Source organism: Palaemon carinicauda, chromosome 45 (genome assembly GCF_036898095.1).
Source record: "Palaemon carinicauda isolate YSFRI2023 chromosome 45, ASM3689809v2, whole genome shotgun sequence".
Lineage (NCBI taxonomy): Eukaryota > Metazoa > Arthropoda > Malacostraca > Decapoda > Palaemonidae > Palaemon > Palaemon carinicauda.
Genome location: NC_090769.1, coordinates 17,377,313 through 17,397,507, shown reverse-complemented (window position 1 = coordinate 17,397,507; position 20,195 = coordinate 17,377,313). Strand labels below are relative to the sequence as shown.

Here is a 20,195-nt window from a genome sequence, read left to right as displayed (position 1 = left end):
AAACTAAAGGCTTATTATTCTTGTTTTGGTTATTTAAGTGACACTTAATTTCCGTTAAGGCCTCTTCCAAAGGCAGTTTATTCAAATTTATTCGTACAGTTGTATACTTTGGTGGCATAGATAAAACTGCAAAGGACTTCTGCAAATCACTACACATTTCATCTTCCTTAGTGGTACCATCGTGATTCCTCTTTATTGGCATACCTAATGAATTTGATATATACTGCACAATCTCATCTGGGAAAGGATTGAACTTGCCTGGAGTAAACTGTTGTATATAATTAGTTTCTTCTCGCAAATTTTGAGTAGATTTTTCCATTTGCGTTGCTGAAAAATTTAAATAAGATATTAATAAATTCATATTTAAGTAGATTTATTTGTTCATATTAAAGTTGAAATATACAATATTAAAAAAATACTAAGCAAGTCAAATAAAAACATCACAGTAAAACAATCGAGGCAAACAACGACCGTCTCATGATACTATAATATAATTGTGTCGGTTTACATAGTCTACTATCAACTCCCTGATTCAAAAATTGCCTTTGGGCCCTCCAAAATTGGATGCCAATTTGATGCAACAATGTATGTGAAAGGTAATTGCCTCAGTATATAATATTTTATTTGTTTTTTCTTTTGACCTTATTAATCCCACTACATTGCAGAATAATCTGATAATGTCAATGTTTTCCACCTACAGTATTTGTATTCCTTGCATCTCCTTTCTTCAGTCCCACCCCAACCACATCCTCTTCACCACTTAAATCCATCTGATCTGCTGACGCCCCCACATTCCTCCTCCCCATCACTAGCATGTGTTTAGCTCTCTTGATTGGTCCCCCCACCCTTCTTATTGCATGGTCGAAGTATCTCAGACGAGTTTCCTTAGCCTTCTTTACATTATTTATACCACGCTGCACGCATTCTTCTTTTGCAGTAGTGATATTCCCACAATACATTTCACCGTCCTCATCTCGTTTCTTTCCTCCTCTTGAGCCTAAGTTTCTGACAGGCATAACTCGTATAAATCTTAATCTTAGCCTTAATGGCATTTCTTGTCTTAAACAACTTCCGTTACTTCTTTCCAATTTTGCCATACTTCTTTCCCTCTCTATCTCACTGCTATTCCTAGTACCTCCCTCTTCTGTAGTAGTTGAATTCATTATTCGGTTTTAGCCCATTCAATCTTTTCTTTTCTAGGGATCTTTTCCATGATGAAAGCCTTCATTACAGATCTTCTTGAGTTTGCTATAATCATCTGCTAGCATCAGTTCCCATAATTCTTTGGTGTTCCTTAATTCAGATGCCATAGTGTCTACAATCACAAGGAATAGGAATGGACACAGAGCTGATCCCTGATGGAGGTAAACCTTCACAGGGAAAGCCTCTGCCCCGCCCCCCATATTTTGTCTTAACATTTGTTAGTTTTACTGATTAATATATGATCAACTAGAGAAAGACTGAGGTCATGCAGATTCAGAGTGATGATCAGATGAACTGCTTTATCATAGTAATATTATCCAACTCAAACTCTCAAAAATTTAGGAACAGTCCACCATTACCGGAAATGGATTGCTAGTTACAGAATTCAAAGAGAGAGTAAGGCGAACAAAACATGCAATGAGCATGTTAAAAATAGTTTGGAAGTTTCTTGCCTTTGAGAATAAAGCATTGAGAAGTAGGCCTATTTTTGGAATCAAATAGCAGCATATAACAAATGTGTCGATGCGCGAGGTGGCAGGTCCAATGCGAACGATAGGCCTAGAGTTAAATTATCAAGATGGAGATGGATGGAACATATATCTGGAGCCTGGAGGTAATTTATAGTGATATGATATCTATGAATAAATCTGCCTGTGTTAAATATTCACTGCATTGTTTGCTACAGATAAAGATAAATGCTCAGAAATATGAAAATCCATATAGTATCATGTTTTTTTTTTAATGAAATTACATTAAATGCATTACTAAAGTGTAAAAAAAACTTCGTTGTAAAAGAATAGAAATGCCTTTCATAAATTTTATTTCCGACGTTGACACTTGACATAAGTTTTAAAAGTGAAACATACCTAAATTTAACCTACAACTACAAAAGGTTTACATCAGTATCCCTTTGACTCGTGACACGTTCGTTCATTGCAGATTCTCCCCTGAAGTGATATTATCAAAATCAAACACAACTATTAAAACAAATCTTAAAATATCTTGGGACTCATCAAGCCAAACATAAAGAACAGAGACAGACTATTTGGAGACTGATTTAAGTGTCTTGTTGAACGCCATGGTCGAAGATTCGGTGGGAAAGTAAGTAGATCCTTTAATAGTATCCAATTAATTTCTTTACATGATGCCTATTTATTTCTTCAAGGGGGTTCTTGTCTCAAACTTTTGATTTTTTTTTTTAGCAAACTATCATTATTTACTAGGCCTAATACTACTGTATACAGTATGTTGCTTACCTATTACTAGCCTATACTTTACACCATTGGTAGACCAGGCCCAAAGTTAGGCAAATTTTACGAGTCATTTAATTGTGTGGATTTGTAAACTAATATAATAAGAACCTGTTATGTCTTTTTGATACTGGAAAACACAAGGTGACAAACTATTGTATACCGAAAGTGTTTTTTAAAATATATGCATACCCACAATATCCTACCCCTATGGGAAATCATGAATGTTGGTTTAGGGTAAACCCCATTGTATTTCACTAGTCAGAGTTTGGTAAATATTCATGTTATTGAAGCTCTTGAGGCTTATTCACTTTCTTATATGTAGCCTAATTGGTAAAATTATAGTTTTGGTCAAGGGTCTTTTCCTGTGGGAAAGTTTTTTTTTTTTTTACACCTGTACTATAATGAAACCACCGAATTTTTGGTTAAATTTGTAATGCTTTAATTTCGAGCCAACTACGTGAACCCTGTATATTTTCTAATCGCTATCTTGTATTTTACGCATTTCTGATTATTATTATTATTATTATTATTATTATTATTATTATTATTATAAATAATGGTAAATTTGTATTGTATTACAGGGTGTGATTTCGAACAGGAAATATATGTTTTCCTATAGTAAATAACGAGATTTAACCGAATTTGACCTTCATTTCAACCGCAAACAAACAGGTCAACCAATTCGACTAACTTTAAGTTGCCGAATTGGTTTCTGTTATTACGGATGAAATGAAGGTGAAAACCGGTTAAATCACGTTATTTCCTACAGGAAAACATATATTTAATGTTAAAATGGTTAAATATAATTACTGCTGTCATATATGTTGTGTTAAGATATTTAAATATAAGCACTTGTTCAACGGTCTCACTTCCCTTACGAATGGACTGCGAACGATAACATTAGCAACGTTACCAATGATTCACAGTGTTACAAACGTTGACGAATGGTACACAGAGTTACCAACGGCACGATGACATTACTAACGATAGCAATTATAGATATCTCCATACATATTTTAAATAATTTGTCCATATAAGTTTTACTCAATATATAAAAAGTACAAAAAGGGCACAGAACCTAACAAACCCACCCAACCTAACCTAGTAGTATGACAGGTCACAAACCTCAGGTATTTACTGAAAACGGTAAAATTCTCCATGTTACGAATGATACTCGAATTGCCAGCGGTACGGTGACATTACTAGCGATAGTAATGATAGATATTTCTATACGTATTTTAAATAAATTTTCCATGTAAGTGTTACACAATATATAAAAAGTACAAAAAGGGCACAGAACCTAACAAACCCACCTAACCAAACCTAGGAGTTCCCCCGGTCACAAAACACATATAATGACTACAGTATTGAGGAATGACTTACCTTTATGAAAAAGACGACGGAACTTGCGGGTCATGGGAGGGTGAGACTGATGGCTTAACTCCTATGACTAGGATGAGGATGGTTGTGGGGCCAATGTTTATGTAAAAAGTGGTTTGCAAATAATATTATCTTCCATGGGGGTAGACGACTTTTTCCCAAAAATGTATCTTTATAAGAAGTAACGGTATAACCACAACAACGTTTCTTTTTGGTTTTAGGTATGTTGGATTCGGTATTACAATAAAACATGTGAGTGACTTTCCTGTAAGATAAAAAAGAACGGCACTTGGGGCACTGTAAGAGTTGAGGAATTACGTTGTGTGATTTCAGGAAATTATCAACATTGGATGAAGAATCATAAAAATCACCATGGAATTTATCAAATACTTTTAGGTACGGAATACTGCAGCCGTTAAAAGTTTCTATAACTTCCTCCATCGCAAAATACGGAAAAATAAATCTCACTTGAAATGACGGACACCTTACTAGGACAAAGGTTTCGAGGGAAAAGGGATTGGTGGAAGGCGTATGAACAGACCACTCAAAGAGATAAAGGGGGGGGGGGGGGGGGGAAAATACCAGTTGACAACCCCTTGTGTAAACTGAATGCGTATCGGTTCGTGATTGGTTAAGGGAGAAACAACGAAGTCTAGAGGGTAAACATGAATGAAGTAAATAGGGAAACTAGTCCAGAGAAAGTAATAATGTGAAACTGTGGGGTGAAAAGAAAATAACAAAAGAAATAAAAACAATATAGAAAGATAAAATGGAATGTATGATAAATAATATTGAATGGGAATATAAAGTGAGATGATTTTACCATGAATGAACTGGATAGGGAAACTACTATGAGATTCAGGGCCTCTGTAACACGGTTTTTTGGACTTTGCTCCTTATCAAAGCATCGGATGTAGCTGAAAGTTGACATATGTATATTTTACAACCACACACAAATTTTGTCAGCATCATCAATAACCTAAACACAATAGTTTTAATTTTTATAGAGTAAAAAAGATCTAGCCGACGCCATGGCCAGTGATAACGAGCCAAGAGTCGAAAACATTCACTACGTAAGCAATGTAAACACCTTTTGACAAAATTTTGCCCCGCCCATCCACCAGACACCCATTCAACTTCTTCCATCGGCTCTGAAACCCATAACAGTCAAGAATGGCTAACAGGATTTGGAATTGCCCCCGGGGTTGCAAAACTGCATTTGTCTTACGACTTGCAACTTTATACAGTCAAGAGAAAGCCCGTGGCCATATTTACTATAGCCTGAATAGGTAATTATTCAGTTTCTAGTTTAAATCCAATGTTTATAGTCTGATTTGTATTTAGCGTAACAGGATTATAATACTTGTAATGTCATTCAGGCTTTTGAACATTTCTATTAACTATTCACTATGCCACCAAAAGAGAGAGAAAGAGAGGGATTGTATGTAAACAGTCTTTATATAACTATTAATGTTGAAATAAGATTTTTGTGCTAAAATCTCCATCAGACCAACCGTGTTAGCTATGTTTTGGGCATGACTGCATTTTATAAATAAATCCTGAATAGTTTTAGGAGTTTTATTTGTACATCTAATGGGAATTTATAGAAGTGAAGTGAACATAATTCATTTATCCTTTAAAATAATTACTACATGTAGCAAAACAAATAGTAGTAAAGATGATAATGCAATGAAGGAATGATACCATACTTTATCTTTAGCTTCAACATCGGCAATAACATACCCAGTTGCCATAATTTGTCAGCTTAATGAAATAACCTATCATCTAAAGTTAAACTTAATTTCTGAGGAGGCCATGGCTTATTGCACAGTGAAAGAATATGACAAAGACTTTATGAATGGCGGAACGATACATAAATGTGGGTGGGGTATTTGTGCTAGCGTAGTAATACTACTGTACTGTAGCAGTAGTGCCGTAACAGTACTATACATGAATTAAACGTTTAGGCCAACTGCTGGGATCCTTGAGGATCATTTACCACTTCTTACAACTACTCGAAAAATTAGTTTTTATAGCCAGAATTTAAATTTTCTGATCCAACAATGCTCATGATAGCCTTCAGTGTTATCCTGAATTACAACGAGGCCAAAGTGGGTGGAGCCTCGTGAAGTCATCATTCTGACGATAATTACTGGTGAAAGTTTAAAGCCAAAATATGGTACCAGTTATTTATTTATTTTTTTCTTTTTTACAGTAAATACGTAGGTAGCTAGACAATAAATAAAAATTACTGGACATTGGATATAGCAGTTATCAAATCAAGCTGGTCTACTACGTTTTTGAAAATTACCAACTAATCCATACACCTTGTCAATCTGATTGTGACCTATGAAGTAGACTGTAATTTCTTAGGAAACTTATTCTGGGAGTTAGACTAATAATCGAAGTGTTTTTGTATTTATTAACATATTTTGTTCGTTTGTTCATTATGACAATTCTCAGTGGAGAGGTTTCAGAGTTCATAAAGGTGTACTGCTTTGCTTTTATTTACACTTTTGTGTTATTGTTGGCAGAGGTATAGCCTTCGTTACGTATAACCAATCATCGATCGAGAAAGAGAGAAGAAATGCCGTCATAAGTTACGTAACGAGTGCGTTCGAAACCTTTTCTCTGAGTAAGTTGGCCCGTCTTCAAAAATCGTCACTTTTACTTAATAAAGTACCAAATTTATTCAACCTACGTAATGCAGAATATAGTCAAAATTTATGTGTAGATATAATGTGCATTCTGAATAAGCGTTATATTTATGAAATTCATAGAACAAAAGTTATTGCGAAAAAACCGTGTTACAGAGGCCCTGAATCTCATAGTAGTCCAGAGCAAGTATGTATGTGAAACCGGGGAGTGAAGAAGGAAATAACAAAAGAAATAAACCCAAAATAGGAAGAAAAAATGGAATGAATGATAAATAATATTGAATGGGAATATAAAATGAGATGATTTTAAAAGGTATACGATAATAAAACGAGTTATTGGAGGGGGAAAAGCTTTTTGCACGGGGGGGGGGATATTTGCGCAGGTCGAAAACTGGTATGCACGAACGAACGCACGTACGGGTGCTAATGTTAGCATGGAATGCTAACATTTGATCTACATCAGACGTTGGCAGCACTGGTTACTGTATTTGTTCCGTAACTGAAATACAAACCATGCTATTTACATGGGGTAATTACTTCGGCGTAGCTGAATGACGAGCCATAAAAGTTTTAACAAGGGTTTACTAGCCCGCCGCTAGTTAGCGGGGGTTAGGGAGGGGTAGCTTGCTACCCCCCCCCCCCTCACACACACCAGTGAAAGGCTCACTTTACTTTTGGCTGGGGAAGAGAACAGACCTCTCTGTTCTCTCCCTCGCTTTGACTGCCATAATTTATCTGTTGTTTTTTTTTTTTTCATTTTCGCAGTGCGTTTGAAGTTGGCCTCTACCAATATGCGTACTTGCCCTGGTCTTCCTGGCTGCCCTTGTGGGACCTTATGTCGGCGGTCGACACTGATCCCCACACCTAGTGTCCTCATTGTAGGGGCCAACGGTGTGATAGCGGTAATGTATGTATTGAATGTAGGGAGTGGTCTACCTCCCAGTGGGAGAGGTTTGCCCGGTGCCGTAAGAAGAAGGCCAAGAGGGATCTTTCTCCTTCAGAAGCTTCTCTGAAAAGAAAATTCCAGGACTACTTCTTCCGTTGCCTTTTTCTCCTCCGAAGCTCCCCCTCGAGCGGCCTCTTCCGAGAGGCCGGCGAGTGGTAGCGTAGACCGCTATGCTTTTGACCGATCCCGGGGTGCGGGAGAGGTAGTTGCCTCCCATAGCGAGGCAGCTGCCCCTCTTCCCCCGGAGGAGGATTTTATGTCTAATAATGATTTGTTGCAGCTTTGGGCTTCCTTGGGGCTGCAGGGTTTGCGCTCCAAGGAAGCCCTGTTTGACATGATCAAACTGGGTGCAGCTGTCAAACAATTGCCAACTACAGCGGAGATATATCCTCTGTCTGTGGTTGACGTTGTTGTGACGGAGACATCCCGTGGGTCTAGCCAAACCCCCGTTCCTGTGGCTGAGGCCGCTGACGGCTTAGATTCTCCCTCCGAACATCCTTTGAGGGAGGATCTAAGTCCCACGGTCTCTCCTGCCGGTGATTCTCCCCCTCGGGGGAGTTCACTTACAGAGACTCCTCTTCGGAGGCCCATCGATGGTCAGCTTGCTGATCCCACGGCCCCTCGTGGGCGTATAAGGCGGAAGGCTCGTCCTCCCCTTCGTCGTAGAGGCCTTCCTTCCCCTTACAAGGGGCTTAAGAGCCGCCTCTTCGGCTCGTCGTCATCACAGACCTCTGCGGAGGAGACAACTCGCCATTCACCAGTCCTGCCAGCTGGTGAATTGTTCGCGATCACCTTCGGATGATGGTCGTCCTTCGGGACATAGTGACCTGTCTCCCAGACCATCCACTTCCAGAGCTCCTGATGCGCGTGACGCGCCACCTGATACTGCCACTGCTCAGTCTCCGGGCCCTTCGGGGCTGAAGGGTCTTGAGCGCAAAACCGCGCTTCTTGCCCTCAAGCGCCAGGTTCCGCCTGTGCGCTCTCCTGTTGCTGATGCTGCTGTGCCTGTCGCTGTTCCTGACTTAGCGCCTTGGTGCTCACCCTCACGCGTTCGCGCCACCGTTCCTGCTACGCGCCAGGGTCTCCCTGCGCGCCCACACCCTTCGGCGGCCCGGCGCCCTCCAGCAGTTCCTGATATAGCGCGCCATCGCTCACCTGCGCTTACGCACCCACCCCTGCCAAGAGCAGAAGGAGCAAGAAGTCCTCCAGGGGAGGCAAAACCCCTAGAGGTACCAGCCGAGGCCGGAAACGCTAGGGGTGGCAATCCCCCTGCATGTCCACCATTGGGGGGATGCCTACAGAGTTGCGCGACAAGGTGGCAGCAACTCGGGGCGGATGCTGGACGATCTCCGTGATCACTCTGGGTTATCGCGTCCCGTTCACAGCCTCTCTACCTCCCCTGACAGCGAATCCAGTGTCGTTGAGCTCTTTTGCCATGGGATCGGCAAAAGGGCAGGCTCTCCGGGCAGAAGTCCAGACCATGTTGAAGAAGGATGCGCTCCAGGAGGTTGTAGACGGGTCCCCAGGCTTCTACAGTCGACTCTTTCTTGTGAGAAAGGCGTCTGGAGGCTGGAGACCAGTCATTGACCTCTCGATCCTGAACGGGTTTGTCAAGCAGACTCCGTTCAGCATGGAGACGGCAGGCATGGTCAGGCTTGCAGTGAGACCACGAGACTTCATGTGCACACTGGATCTGAAGGACGCGTACTTCCAGATCCCAATCCATCCGTCTTCAAGGAAGTACCTAAGATTCTCCCTAGACAACAAGATCTACCAGTTCAAGGTGCTGTATTTTGGTCTCTCCACAGCCCCTCAGGTGTTCACCAGAGTATTCACCATCATCTCTTCGTGGGCCCACAGGATCGGCATCCGTCTCCTTCATTATCTGGACGACTGGCTGATCCTAGCGGACTCGGAGGCAACCCTTCTTCGCCACCGAGACAAACTCCTCGAAGTTTGCCAAGATCTGGGGATCGTGGTAAATCTCAAGAAGTCCTCCCTGCAGCCCTCTCAGAAACTGGTATATCTAGGCATGGTCATAGACACCAATCTCCACAAAGCCTTCCCATCAGACGAAAGGATAGCAAGGCTGAGGAAGGTCGCGAGACCTTTCCTCAATCGAGAAGAACTCCCAGCCCAATCGTGGCTTCGTCTCCTCGGCCACCTCTCCTCCCTGACCCGTCTCGTTCCCAACAGTCGCCTCAGGATGAGATCTCTCCAGTGGCGACTCAAGTCTCGGTGGAGTCAAGGCCACGACTCCCCGGACACCTTGATCCCTATGGGACCTGCGGAACGGGTGGACCTCAGTTGGTGGGTGGCAGACGAGAATCTACGAAAGGGAGTGGATCTTCTCGTCCCTTCCCCAGATTTGATGCTGTTCTCGGACGCATCAAACAAAGGGTGGGGGACCCACGTTCTGAGCCACAGGACCTCAGGCCTGTGGTCAGAATCAGAAAAGTACCTTCACATAAACCTGCTAGAAATGAAGGCCGTGTTCCTGGCACTTCAGAAGTTCCACCAAGTCCTGGCGGGCCACTCTGTGGTGGTGATGAGCGACAACACCACGGTGGTGGCTTATATCAACAAGCAGGGAGGTACCTTTTCGGAACAGCTATCCCATCTTGCAGTAGAGATCCTGAGATGGTCCGAAGTCCACTCGATTTCACTAGCGGCTCGCTTCATTCCGGGCAAAAGGAATGTGCTCGCCGACAGTCTGAGCAGAGCGACGCAGATAGTGAGTACCGAGTGGTCTTTGGATCCTCAGATAGCCAACAAAGTCCTGACTTTGTGGGGTTCCCCGACTGTGGATCTGTTCGCTACGGCACTGAACACCAAGCTCTCGCTGTACTGCTCCCCAGTCCCGGACCCCAAGGCTCTCTGGCAGGATGCCTTCCAACAACAGTGGGACAACGTCGATGTGTACGTCTTTCCCCCGTTCTATCTGATGAGGAGGGTACTCAACAAGACCAGAACATCGGTCAATCTCTCAATGACCTTAATAGCTCCGCCATGGCATCATGCAGAGTGGTTCCCGGACCTTCTGCAACTCCTCACAGAGATTCCGAGGGAGCTCCCTCCACGTCACGAGCTACTCAAAAAACCACACTCCAACATCTACCTCAAAGCCGTAGCTTCACTTCGACTTCACGCCTGGAGACTATCCAGCATCTCCTCACAGAGAGAGGATTTTCGCAACAAGTTGCGAACAGGATGTCTGGCCACCTGCGCAAGTCATCCGCAGGAGTCTACCAGGCGAAGTGGCAAGTCTTCTGTGGTTGGTGTCGTGGAAGGGGTATCTCTCCCCTCGATGACACTTTACCAGCAATAGCGGAGTTCCTCGTTTATCTGCGGGAGGAAATGCGCCTTTCAGTCTCGGCAGTGAAAGGCTATCGCTCAGCCTTAAGTCTTGCCTTCAGGTTTAAAGGAATGGACATTTCCTCCTCGCTGGAACTTTCTCTTCTCATACGGAGTTACGAACTTACCTGCCCTCAGTCGGAAGTGAGACCTGCTCCATGGAACGTGGTTCGAGTTCTCAGGTCTCTTAAGAGACCTCCCTACGAACCATTACGCCAGGCTTCTGATCGCCATCTTACCTGGAAGACGGTTTTCCTGCTAGCTTTGGCCTCGGCCAAGCGAGTCGGTGAGCTTCATGGTCTCTCGTACGACGTCGCCCATTCAAGGGGATGAGGGGAGGTAACGTTCAGCTTTGTCCCTGAGTTTGTTGCCAAGACTCAGAACCCGGGAGTGCCGGAGCCAAGGTTCGACTCCTTCCGGGTTTCGAGTCTCCGTTCTGTAACAGATGACCCAGACCATCTCCTACTGTGCCCAGTCAGGAGTCTGAGGTTGTATCTTAAAAGAACAGCTGCAGTTCGCCCCCAGATGCGAGCTTTGTTCGTGAGCATCGGGGAGATGAAGAGGAGGGTCACCAGGAATACCATCTCGGCCTGGATTCGCAAGGTAATACATCTGGCCTTGAATCCTGACCCTCCTCCGTCACGTCGCGCATGACGTCAGGGGCGTGGCTACGTCCCTGGCCTTCAAGAAGAACTTTTCAGTGACGCAGGTCCTGCAAGCTGGGGTGTGGAAGCGTCAGACCACCTTCACGGCCCACTACCTGCAAGATGTGACACACAGGAGGCTCGATACGTTTTCTATCAGCCCTGTGGTGGCTGCACAACAGCTGGTCTAACCTCAGGCTCCTTATTGGACAAGTAGCAGAAGGTTGAGGGCATTGTTACCCGGTTTTAGTCTGCGTGAATGAAAAGATCTGCCTGGCCCTTATTCTTTTCTTCATCCTCTCCTCCCTTGGAGAAAGCAGCATCCTGGGTTCTTTGCACAGCTGACCTCGAACCTCTACAGGTAAGCCATGCTTCCTTGTGTCCCTAGTATTAAGATGTAATACTGTCATGTCCCCATACCCTGACGAGGTGGTATTGGGAGAGTCCTAGCCTAGATTTCCATCTGAAGAACTCCAGGTCAACTTCCCAGGACGAGTCACTTCTCACCTTCACACACAGCTTACGTAGGCCGCAGCAGTTTCACAACTGCCAGCAAGGAGCAGGGACCCCCTTACCCCTTGAGTTCGTACAAACTCGGGTTCGGGGTCCCCGGGCAAAGCCAAAGCCAGTATGGCAGGGTACTTACAACCCTTCCTAAGGGTTAAGTCACCCCATGTAAATAGCGTGGTTTGTGTTTCAGTTACGGAACAAATGACAAATTCGTAGATAATTTGTATTTTTCCTAACTATACAAACCTTAGCTATTTACACATATGTGCCCACCAGCCCTGTCCCCCAAGATAAGTCCTACCTCTAAATAAAGTGAGCCTTTCACTGGTGTGTGTGAGAGGGGGGGGGGGGGTAGCTAGCTACCCCTCCCTACCCCCCGCTAACTAGCGGCGGGGTAGTAAACCCTCGTTAAAACTTTTATGGCTCATCATTCAGCTACGCCGAAGTAATTACCCCATGTAAATAGCTAAGGTTTGTGTAGTTAGGAAAAATACAAATTATCTACGAATTTGTCATTTTTTCATGAAATAATCTTTGCAACGGCACCTCCAAAGTTGATCCAGTTATACTGTTTTTATTTTCCTCCGATAATAATACATTCAAGAAGGTAATGATAGAGAAGAAAAGGCTTGTTTTACGGTTATATATCGTTTCCCCAGTATGATTTTTCCACCCAAAACCCCGAGTTCCCACTGGGGGTCCCCCATTATTGTAGGATATAGATGTATATAATATTTCTGAAACTATTCATTTGCGATGGGAACGAGTGTCATTTTTGAAGGGAGCGTAATTTTTCTATAAGAAAAAGTAGTTGTTTTCCTAGGTTACATTGCCCTGTAATACACTACAATATAACCTATTATTTTTATTATTACTAGGTAAGCTACAATCGTGGTTGGAAAAGCAAGGGCTCCAACAGGGAAAAAAATAACCTAGTGAGGAAGGGGAAATAAGGAAATAGACGATATGAGAATTGATGAATAATTAAAATAAAATGTTTTAAAAACAGCAACAACATCGAAACATATTTCATTTATAAACTATAAAAAGACTTTTGTCACCCTGTTGAACATAAAAACATTTGCTGCAAGTTTGAAATTTTGAAGTTCTACCGATTCAACTGCCTGATTAGAAAGATCATTCCACCATTTGGTCACAGCTGGAATAAAACTTCTTAAAGACTGTGTAGCATTGAGTCTCATGATGGAGAAGGCCTGAATATTATAATTAAATGCATGCCAAGTACTACGAACAGGATGGAACTGCTCGGGAAGATCTGAATGTAAAGAAGGATCAGAATTATGAAAAATTTCATGCAACATGGGTAACAAACTAATTGAACGACGGTGCAGGAGATTAATATCTAGATCAAGAATAAGAAATTTGATAGAAAGTAAGCTTCTGTCCAATAAATTAAGATTAGAAGCAGAAGCTGCAGATCAAATTGGGGAACAATACTCGAAACAAGGTAGAATGAAAAAAATTGAAATACTTCTTCAAAGTAGATTGATAACTGGGAATCTTGAAAGACATTCTCAGTTGGGGTAAACCACACTTTTGTGATTTTTTGGACCCCCTTTTATTAAGACAATTATGGGGGACACCATTGGGAAACCAGGTTTATTTTTTGGTGGGGAAATCCCTAAAATGAGGGATTTGCAGCAATTATAATGGTCAGAAATGCAAAATAAACATGAGATAATCATTTGAGAAAATAATTCTCTGATTCACTTCACATCCTTCTAATGGTTTTTGCCCTGCCATAGCTCGCTTTGGTCGCTAATAAACATAATCTCTCTGTTCCTATGTTCTGGCAAGCGGTATATGGATGTACTGCGCTTGCCAGCCCCGTGGTTACTATTTTGGGGATATTTTTTACTTTTACATTAGCAACGATAGCTAAACACTGTACTGAGAGCATTTTCATTATAATCTATTGCTAACATATATTAAATTACACTAAATCTAGAAAAAGATTGTACTTCCTTCCTGGGGATGTCATTATGTGATGGTGGTGAAGTTGAAACTAAAGGGGAGGGTGGAAAAAAAAGGGCTGTTGTAGAACAACATCTGGGAACTTGTGCATAAATATTTTGAAGCTCATAATTGGTTAATGAACGCATGTTATGATTGTTATACTAAAAACAAAACAGCTTGCAATAGCGAATGCAACCAACCCATGAGCAAGGCCAATAACTCACCATCAGTCTCCCAAATATAAACAAACAATGGAGTTAGTGAGAAACAGACTTCACATTTTAAGCGACTGATACGTAAGTTATGTCTAGCCCCCATTAAACATGAGAAGAAAAATGCCCACCTAGCCAGCACTCATTCCATTTCTTATAGCTAATTCCAGTTTCGCTAGTAATTAAAGTATTATATATTAACCAACTTTTGTTGTAAACAATTGCTTTCCCCCTTAAAATATTTCCCCCCCAAGTTTCCCATAACAATAGAAACTGGCTGCTATTTGCAATTCCAGATATTTTTATGTCAAAAAAGGCTATACTTCATCTTGGAAACAAACAGGAATGCGACCTAACTTAAGGTTCCCCACCTAACCTAACTGTGGACAGTGTCCTTACCTACCGGGGACTATTTCCCTCCTGCCATTGCCCCCCCCCCCATGCTTACCATGTGGACCTTAATCTACCGGTATGCATCCACCAAAGTTCGATAGCCTCTGTTGTGTTATAGGACATGGTAAAGGAAAAGGAATATTTTTCAATGCTCAATTTCTCTATTGAAAAAAACATGAAAAGAAATGCCTTTGTAGTCAGAAACGGTAGGAACAATGGTGCCCTCTTGTGGTCTTTGAAATGATGTACCAAATTTTTTCTGGCACTTCCAAACATGATAATTTTCCTCTTATTATACAGTAACTACGACAGTTCAAGTAGGTAACCCAATTTATTACCAGACGACAGCATATAAGTAGCTTATTCCTGTTTAAAATGGAAGCAATTGTATACAGTAATAAGAATGGTTGCCACCGGGATTCTGAAACATCCTACCTAATCAAGAGTAGGCCTACACTATGAAAAAATGTATAAAAAAGAAAAAGATAGTTTGCGCTGCAATGTACGATGATGTTTGTCCAGAAGAAACCCACTGGTAATGGAGAAGGCACTGATTGGTCTTGTAGACAATTAGTGTAATGGAGGGCCAGTTTTGATAATTAGGAAGTATGGGAAGCTCAAAACTATTATTTCAAGTGAAACTTTGTTTTGTGACAAAAATTACACAAACTGATTCAGCAAGAAGAGCCTCGGGAAGGCGCTGAAAAAAAAAAAACTTCTATAGCAGAGACCTGGAAGGTGAATGAAAGTACAAGAAAAGTATTAGTAAGGAAAAGGTGGTAGTGAAAGTATTCAGTTGAAATAAGGATTCTCTGCATTCCTCCCCACGTGATAGTGTACAATTGAGTGAAGAGAAAGCAAACAGCCTGAATGAGTCAGAGAGTAAAGATGAGTATAAAGACATTCAATCGAGTGTTTTCCTCAGGGAAGTACCACAGATAGAAAAATATAGTTGTTCCGTAACCGAAATACAAACCACGCTATTTACAAAGGGTTTACTTTTAGCGCAGCTGAAATGACGAGCCAATAGTTTTTAACGAGGGTTAATTACCCCCGCGCTATTTAGCGGGGGGTGGGGAAGGGTAGCTTGCTACCCCTCCCCCCTCCACACACCGGTGACTTGCTTCACTTCACTTTTGGCTCGGCGGTGATCAGACGTGTCTGCTCATCGCCTGCGTGACAGCCTTTAATTTTCTGCTTTTTCTTTTCAGCGTGTGTGTTGGTTGGAAGTTGACCTTCAGTTATTTTCTTTACTATGCGTAGCCTACATGCCCTGGAGTTGCCGGCCGTCCTTGTGGGACTTTCATGTCGGACGTTAATACAGATCCACACAACCTCTGCCCTCAATGTCGGGGCCGACGGTGTGACCAGGAGAACATGTGCCGTGAGTGCAGGGAGTGGTCTGCCTCCCAGTGGGAGAGGTTTGGCCGTCGGCGTAAGAAGAAGTCCAAGAGAGACCGTTCTCCTCCGGGGTTAGCCTTGAAGGAGGAAGGTTCTCGGGACTCTTCTTCCGCCGCCCAAACCTCCTCCGAAGCTCCCCCTCGTCCGCCTCCTAAGGAGAGTCGTCCGAGTGGGAGCGCAGGCCCTTGTTCTGTTTCCCTACCTTCGGTGGGGGGAGAGGGCGTCGCCTCCCATAGCGAGGCGGTTCCCCCTCCTCCTCCGGGGGAGGTTATTGATAATGCCTTATCCAGTGATGATCTTTTACAGATTTGGTCGTCCCTGGGGCTTAAGGGCTTGCCCTCCAAGGTCGCTCTTATTGACCTTGTCTCGTTGGGGGCCGCTGTTAAGCAGTCGCCGGTGGTAGCAGAGGTAGACCCTCTGTCTATTGTCGACGTCGTGGTGACAGAGGTCTCCGACGTGGCTGGGCCTTCCGCCGCAGGTGCTGTTGCTGGTGATGGTGCTCAAGGCTCTCCTCCTCCTTCCGTACATCCTTCGAAGGGGGAAGTGAGTCCTTCGGTCTCGACTGCTGCTCAGCTTCCTTCTGAGGGAAGTGTTTTGACGGAGACTCCCCTTCGGAGGACCGATGGTCCCGACGATCTCCCCCGAGGCCGCCTCCGCCGTAAGGCTCATATCGCGTCCCATTCACGTCATCTCAACCTCCCCTGACAGCGAATCCAGTGTCGTTGAGCTCCTATGCCATGGGATCGGCAAAGGGGCTGGCCCTTCAGGCCGAAGTCGAGACCATGTTCGAGAAGGGTGCTCTCCAGGAGGTCGTGGACGGCTCCCCAGGCTTCTTCAGTCGACTCTTTCTTGTAAAGAAGGCTACTGGAGGCTGGAGACCCATCATCGATTTCTCAGCTCTGAACAGGTTTGTCAAACAAACCCGGTTCAGCATGGAGACAGCAGACACGGTCAGACTTGCGGTGAGACCACAAGACTTCATGTGTACGCTGGATCTAAAGGACGCGTACTTCCAGATCCCAATCCATCCGTCTTCCAGGAAGTACCTGAGATTCTGCCTAGACAACAAGATCTACCAGTTCAAGGTGCTGTGTTTCGGTCTCTCCACAGCTCCTCAGGTGTTCACCAGAGTGTTCACCCTGATTTCATCTTGGGCGCACAGGAACGGCATTCGTCTCCTTCGTTACCTAGACGATTGGCTGATCCTAGCAGACTCGGAGTCGACCCTTCTTCGGCACCGAGACAGGCTTCTGGATCTTTGCCAGGATCTGGGGATCGTGGTAAACCTCGAGAAGTCCTCTCTGCAGCCGTCCCAACGACTGGTTTATCTAGGCATGCTAATAGACACCAATCTCCACAAAACCCTTTCCATCAGACGACCGGATAGCAAGGCTGAGGAGGGTGGCGGAACCTTTCCTCAGGCGAAAAGAACTCCCCGCCCAATCGTGGTTGCGTCTCTTAGGCCACCTATCCTCCCTGGCCCGTCTGGTTCCAAACAGCCGCCTCAGGATGAGATCCCTTCAATGGCGGCTCAAGTTCCGGTGGAATCAAGGATCCGATTCCCTGGACATTCTGATCCCAATGGGGTCTCTGGAACAGACGGACTTGCGGTGGTGGCTGGCCGACGAGAACCTGCGGAAGGGAGTGAGTCTTCTCGTCCTCCCCCCGGAATAGACTCTGTTTTCGGACGCGTCTAAAGAAGGGTGGGGGGCGCACGTTCTGAACCAGAGGGCCTCAGGCCTTTGGTCAGAATCAGAAAAGTGCCTACACATCAACCTGCTAGAATTGAAGGCCGTCTTTCTGGCTCTTCAGCAGTTCCAACGGTTCCTGGCGGGTCACTCTGTGGTGGTGATGAGCGACAACACCACGGTAGTGGCTTATATCAACAAGCAGGGAGGCACTTTTTCGCAACAGCTATCCCATCTTGCAGTAGAGACTCTGAGGTGGACCGAAACCCACTCGATAACACTATCAGCTCGCTTCATTCCTGGCAAGAGGAATGTGCTCGCCGACAGTCTGAGCAGGGCTTCGCAGATAGTGAGTACCGAGTGGTCTTTGGATCCTCAGATAGCCAACAAAGTCCTGACTTTGTGGGGTTCCCCGACGGTGGACTTGTTCGCGACAGCCTTGAACTTCAAGCTGCCCCTGTACTGCTCACCAGTCCCAGACCCCAAGGCACTCTGGCAAGATGCTTTCCAGCAACGGTGGGACAACATCGACGTGTACGCCTTCCCACCATTCTGTCTGATGAGAAGGGTGCTCAACAGGACCAGACTATCGGTCAACTGTTCCATGACTCTAGTAGCTCCGCTATGGCATCACGCGGAATGGTTTCCGGACCTTCTGCAACTCCCAAGGGAGCTTCCTCCACGACACGAGCTTCTCAGACAACCCCACTCCGGTGTCCCTTACAGGGCCGTAGCCTCGCTTCGGCTTCACGCCTGGAGACTATCCAGCGTCTCCTCGCGGAGAGAGGCTTTACGCAACAGGTTGCGGAGAGAATGTCTCGGCACCTGCGAAGGTCCTCTGAGGGAGTCTACCAAGCGAAGTGGAGAGTCTTTTGTGGTTGGTGTCGTGGAAGGGGTATCTCTCCACTCGATGCCACTATTCCAGCAATAGCGGACTTCCTCGTGTATCTGCGAGAAGAAATGCGCCTTTCTGTCTCGGCAGTGAAAGGCTATCGCTCAGCCTTAAGCTTGGCCTTCAGATTGAAGGGCGTGGATATTTCTTCATCGCTAGAACTCTCTTTACTCATACGTAGCTATGAGCTTACCTGCCCCCAGTCGGAAGTGAGAACCCCTCCTTGGAACGTGGTTCGAGTCCTCGGGTCTCTCAAGAGACCTCCCTTCGAGCCATTACGCCAGGCCTCCGATCGCCACCTGTCTTGGAAGACGGCTTTCCTACTCGCCTTGGCCTCGGCCAAGCGAGTTAGTGAACTTCATGGTCTCTCGTACGACATCGCCCATTCAAGGGGATGGGGGGAGGTAACGTTCAGGTTCGTCCCTGAGTTTGTGGCCAAGACTCAGAATCCTGGAGTGCCGGATCCTCGGTTCGACTCTTTCAGGATCGCGAGTCTCCGTTCTGTAACAAACGACCCAGACCAGCTGCTACTATGCCCAGTGAGGTGTCTGAGGTACTACTTGAAGAGAACGGCTGCAGTCCGTCCTCATGTGCGAGCTTTGTTTGTGAGCACAGGCAGGACAAAGAGGAGGGTCACCAGGAACACCATCTCAGCTTGGATTCGAAGGGTTATCCACCATGCCCTGAATCCTGACCCTCCTCCGTCACGTCGCCCTCGGGCCCACGATGTCAGGGGTATTGCTACATCCCTGGCCTTCAAGAGAAACTTCTCTGTGACGCAGGTACTTCAAGCTGGGGTCTGGAAGCGTCAAACGACCTTCACAGCTCACTACCTGCAAGACGTGACCCACAGGAGCCTCGATACGTTCTCTATCGGCCCTGTGGTGGCTGCACAACAGCTGGTCTAACCTCAGGCTCCTTTTTGGACAAATAGCAGTAGGTTGAGGGCGTTGTTACCCGGTCTTAGTCTGCGTGAATGAAAGAGTATGTCTGACCCTTACTTCTTTCTTCATTCTCCCCTCTCTTGGGGAAGCAGCATCCTGGTCCTCGCATAGCTGACCTCGACCTCTGCAGGTAACCCATGCTTCTTTGTGCTCCTAGTATTAAGCTTAATACTGTTGCGTCTCCCATACCCTGACGAGGTGGTATGGGGAACGTCCTATCCTAGAATTCCTATCTGAAGGTCTCAAGGTCAACTTCATAGGACGAGTCACACTCTCCTCCTCACACTGCTTATGTAGGCCACTCGTTCCTAGCGATGCTAGGAACCTGTGAGGTACAGGGGCTCCCTCTCTCTAGTGCTGCTCACTGAGGGATCGAGCCCCCGGGCAAGCCGAAGTCAGTAAGGCTGGGGACTTTCCACCCTTCCTAAGGGGTAAGTCACCCTTTGTAAATAGGGTGGTTTGTATTTCGGTTACGGAACAAATGAAAAATTCGAAGATAATTTGTATTTTTCCTAACCATACAAACCTTAGCTATTTACACATATGTGCCCGCCATCCCTGACCCCCAAGTCAAGTCCTACCTCTAAGTGAAGTGAAGCAAGTCACCGGTGTGTGGAGGGGGGAGGGGTAGCAAGCTACCCTTCCCCACCCCCCGCTAACTAGCGTGGGGGTAATTAACCCTCGTTAAAAACTATTGGCTCGTCATTTCAGCTGCGCTAAAAGTAAACCCTTTGTAAATAG

General features: G+C 44.9%; 1 protein-coding gene across 2 annotated transcripts in view; it reads right to left on the bottom strand.

The window, feature by feature from the left end:
* Window positions 1-20,195, bottom strand: part of LOC137634933 (tRNA (cytosine(72)-C(5))-methyltransferase NSUN6) — a 61,124-nt gene that overhangs the window by 1,644 nt on the left and 39,285 nt on the right. For both annotated transcript variants that reach the window (XM_068367496.1, XM_068367495.1), the window contains exon 3: window positions 1-327. This exon is cut by the window's left edge and continues 1,644 nt beyond it. In XM_068367496.1, the coding sequence (XP_068223597.1) occupies window positions 1-319 (319 nt within the window). In that variant the 5' untranslated portion in view covers window positions 320-327. The remainder of the gene's footprint in view (window positions 328-20,195) is intronic.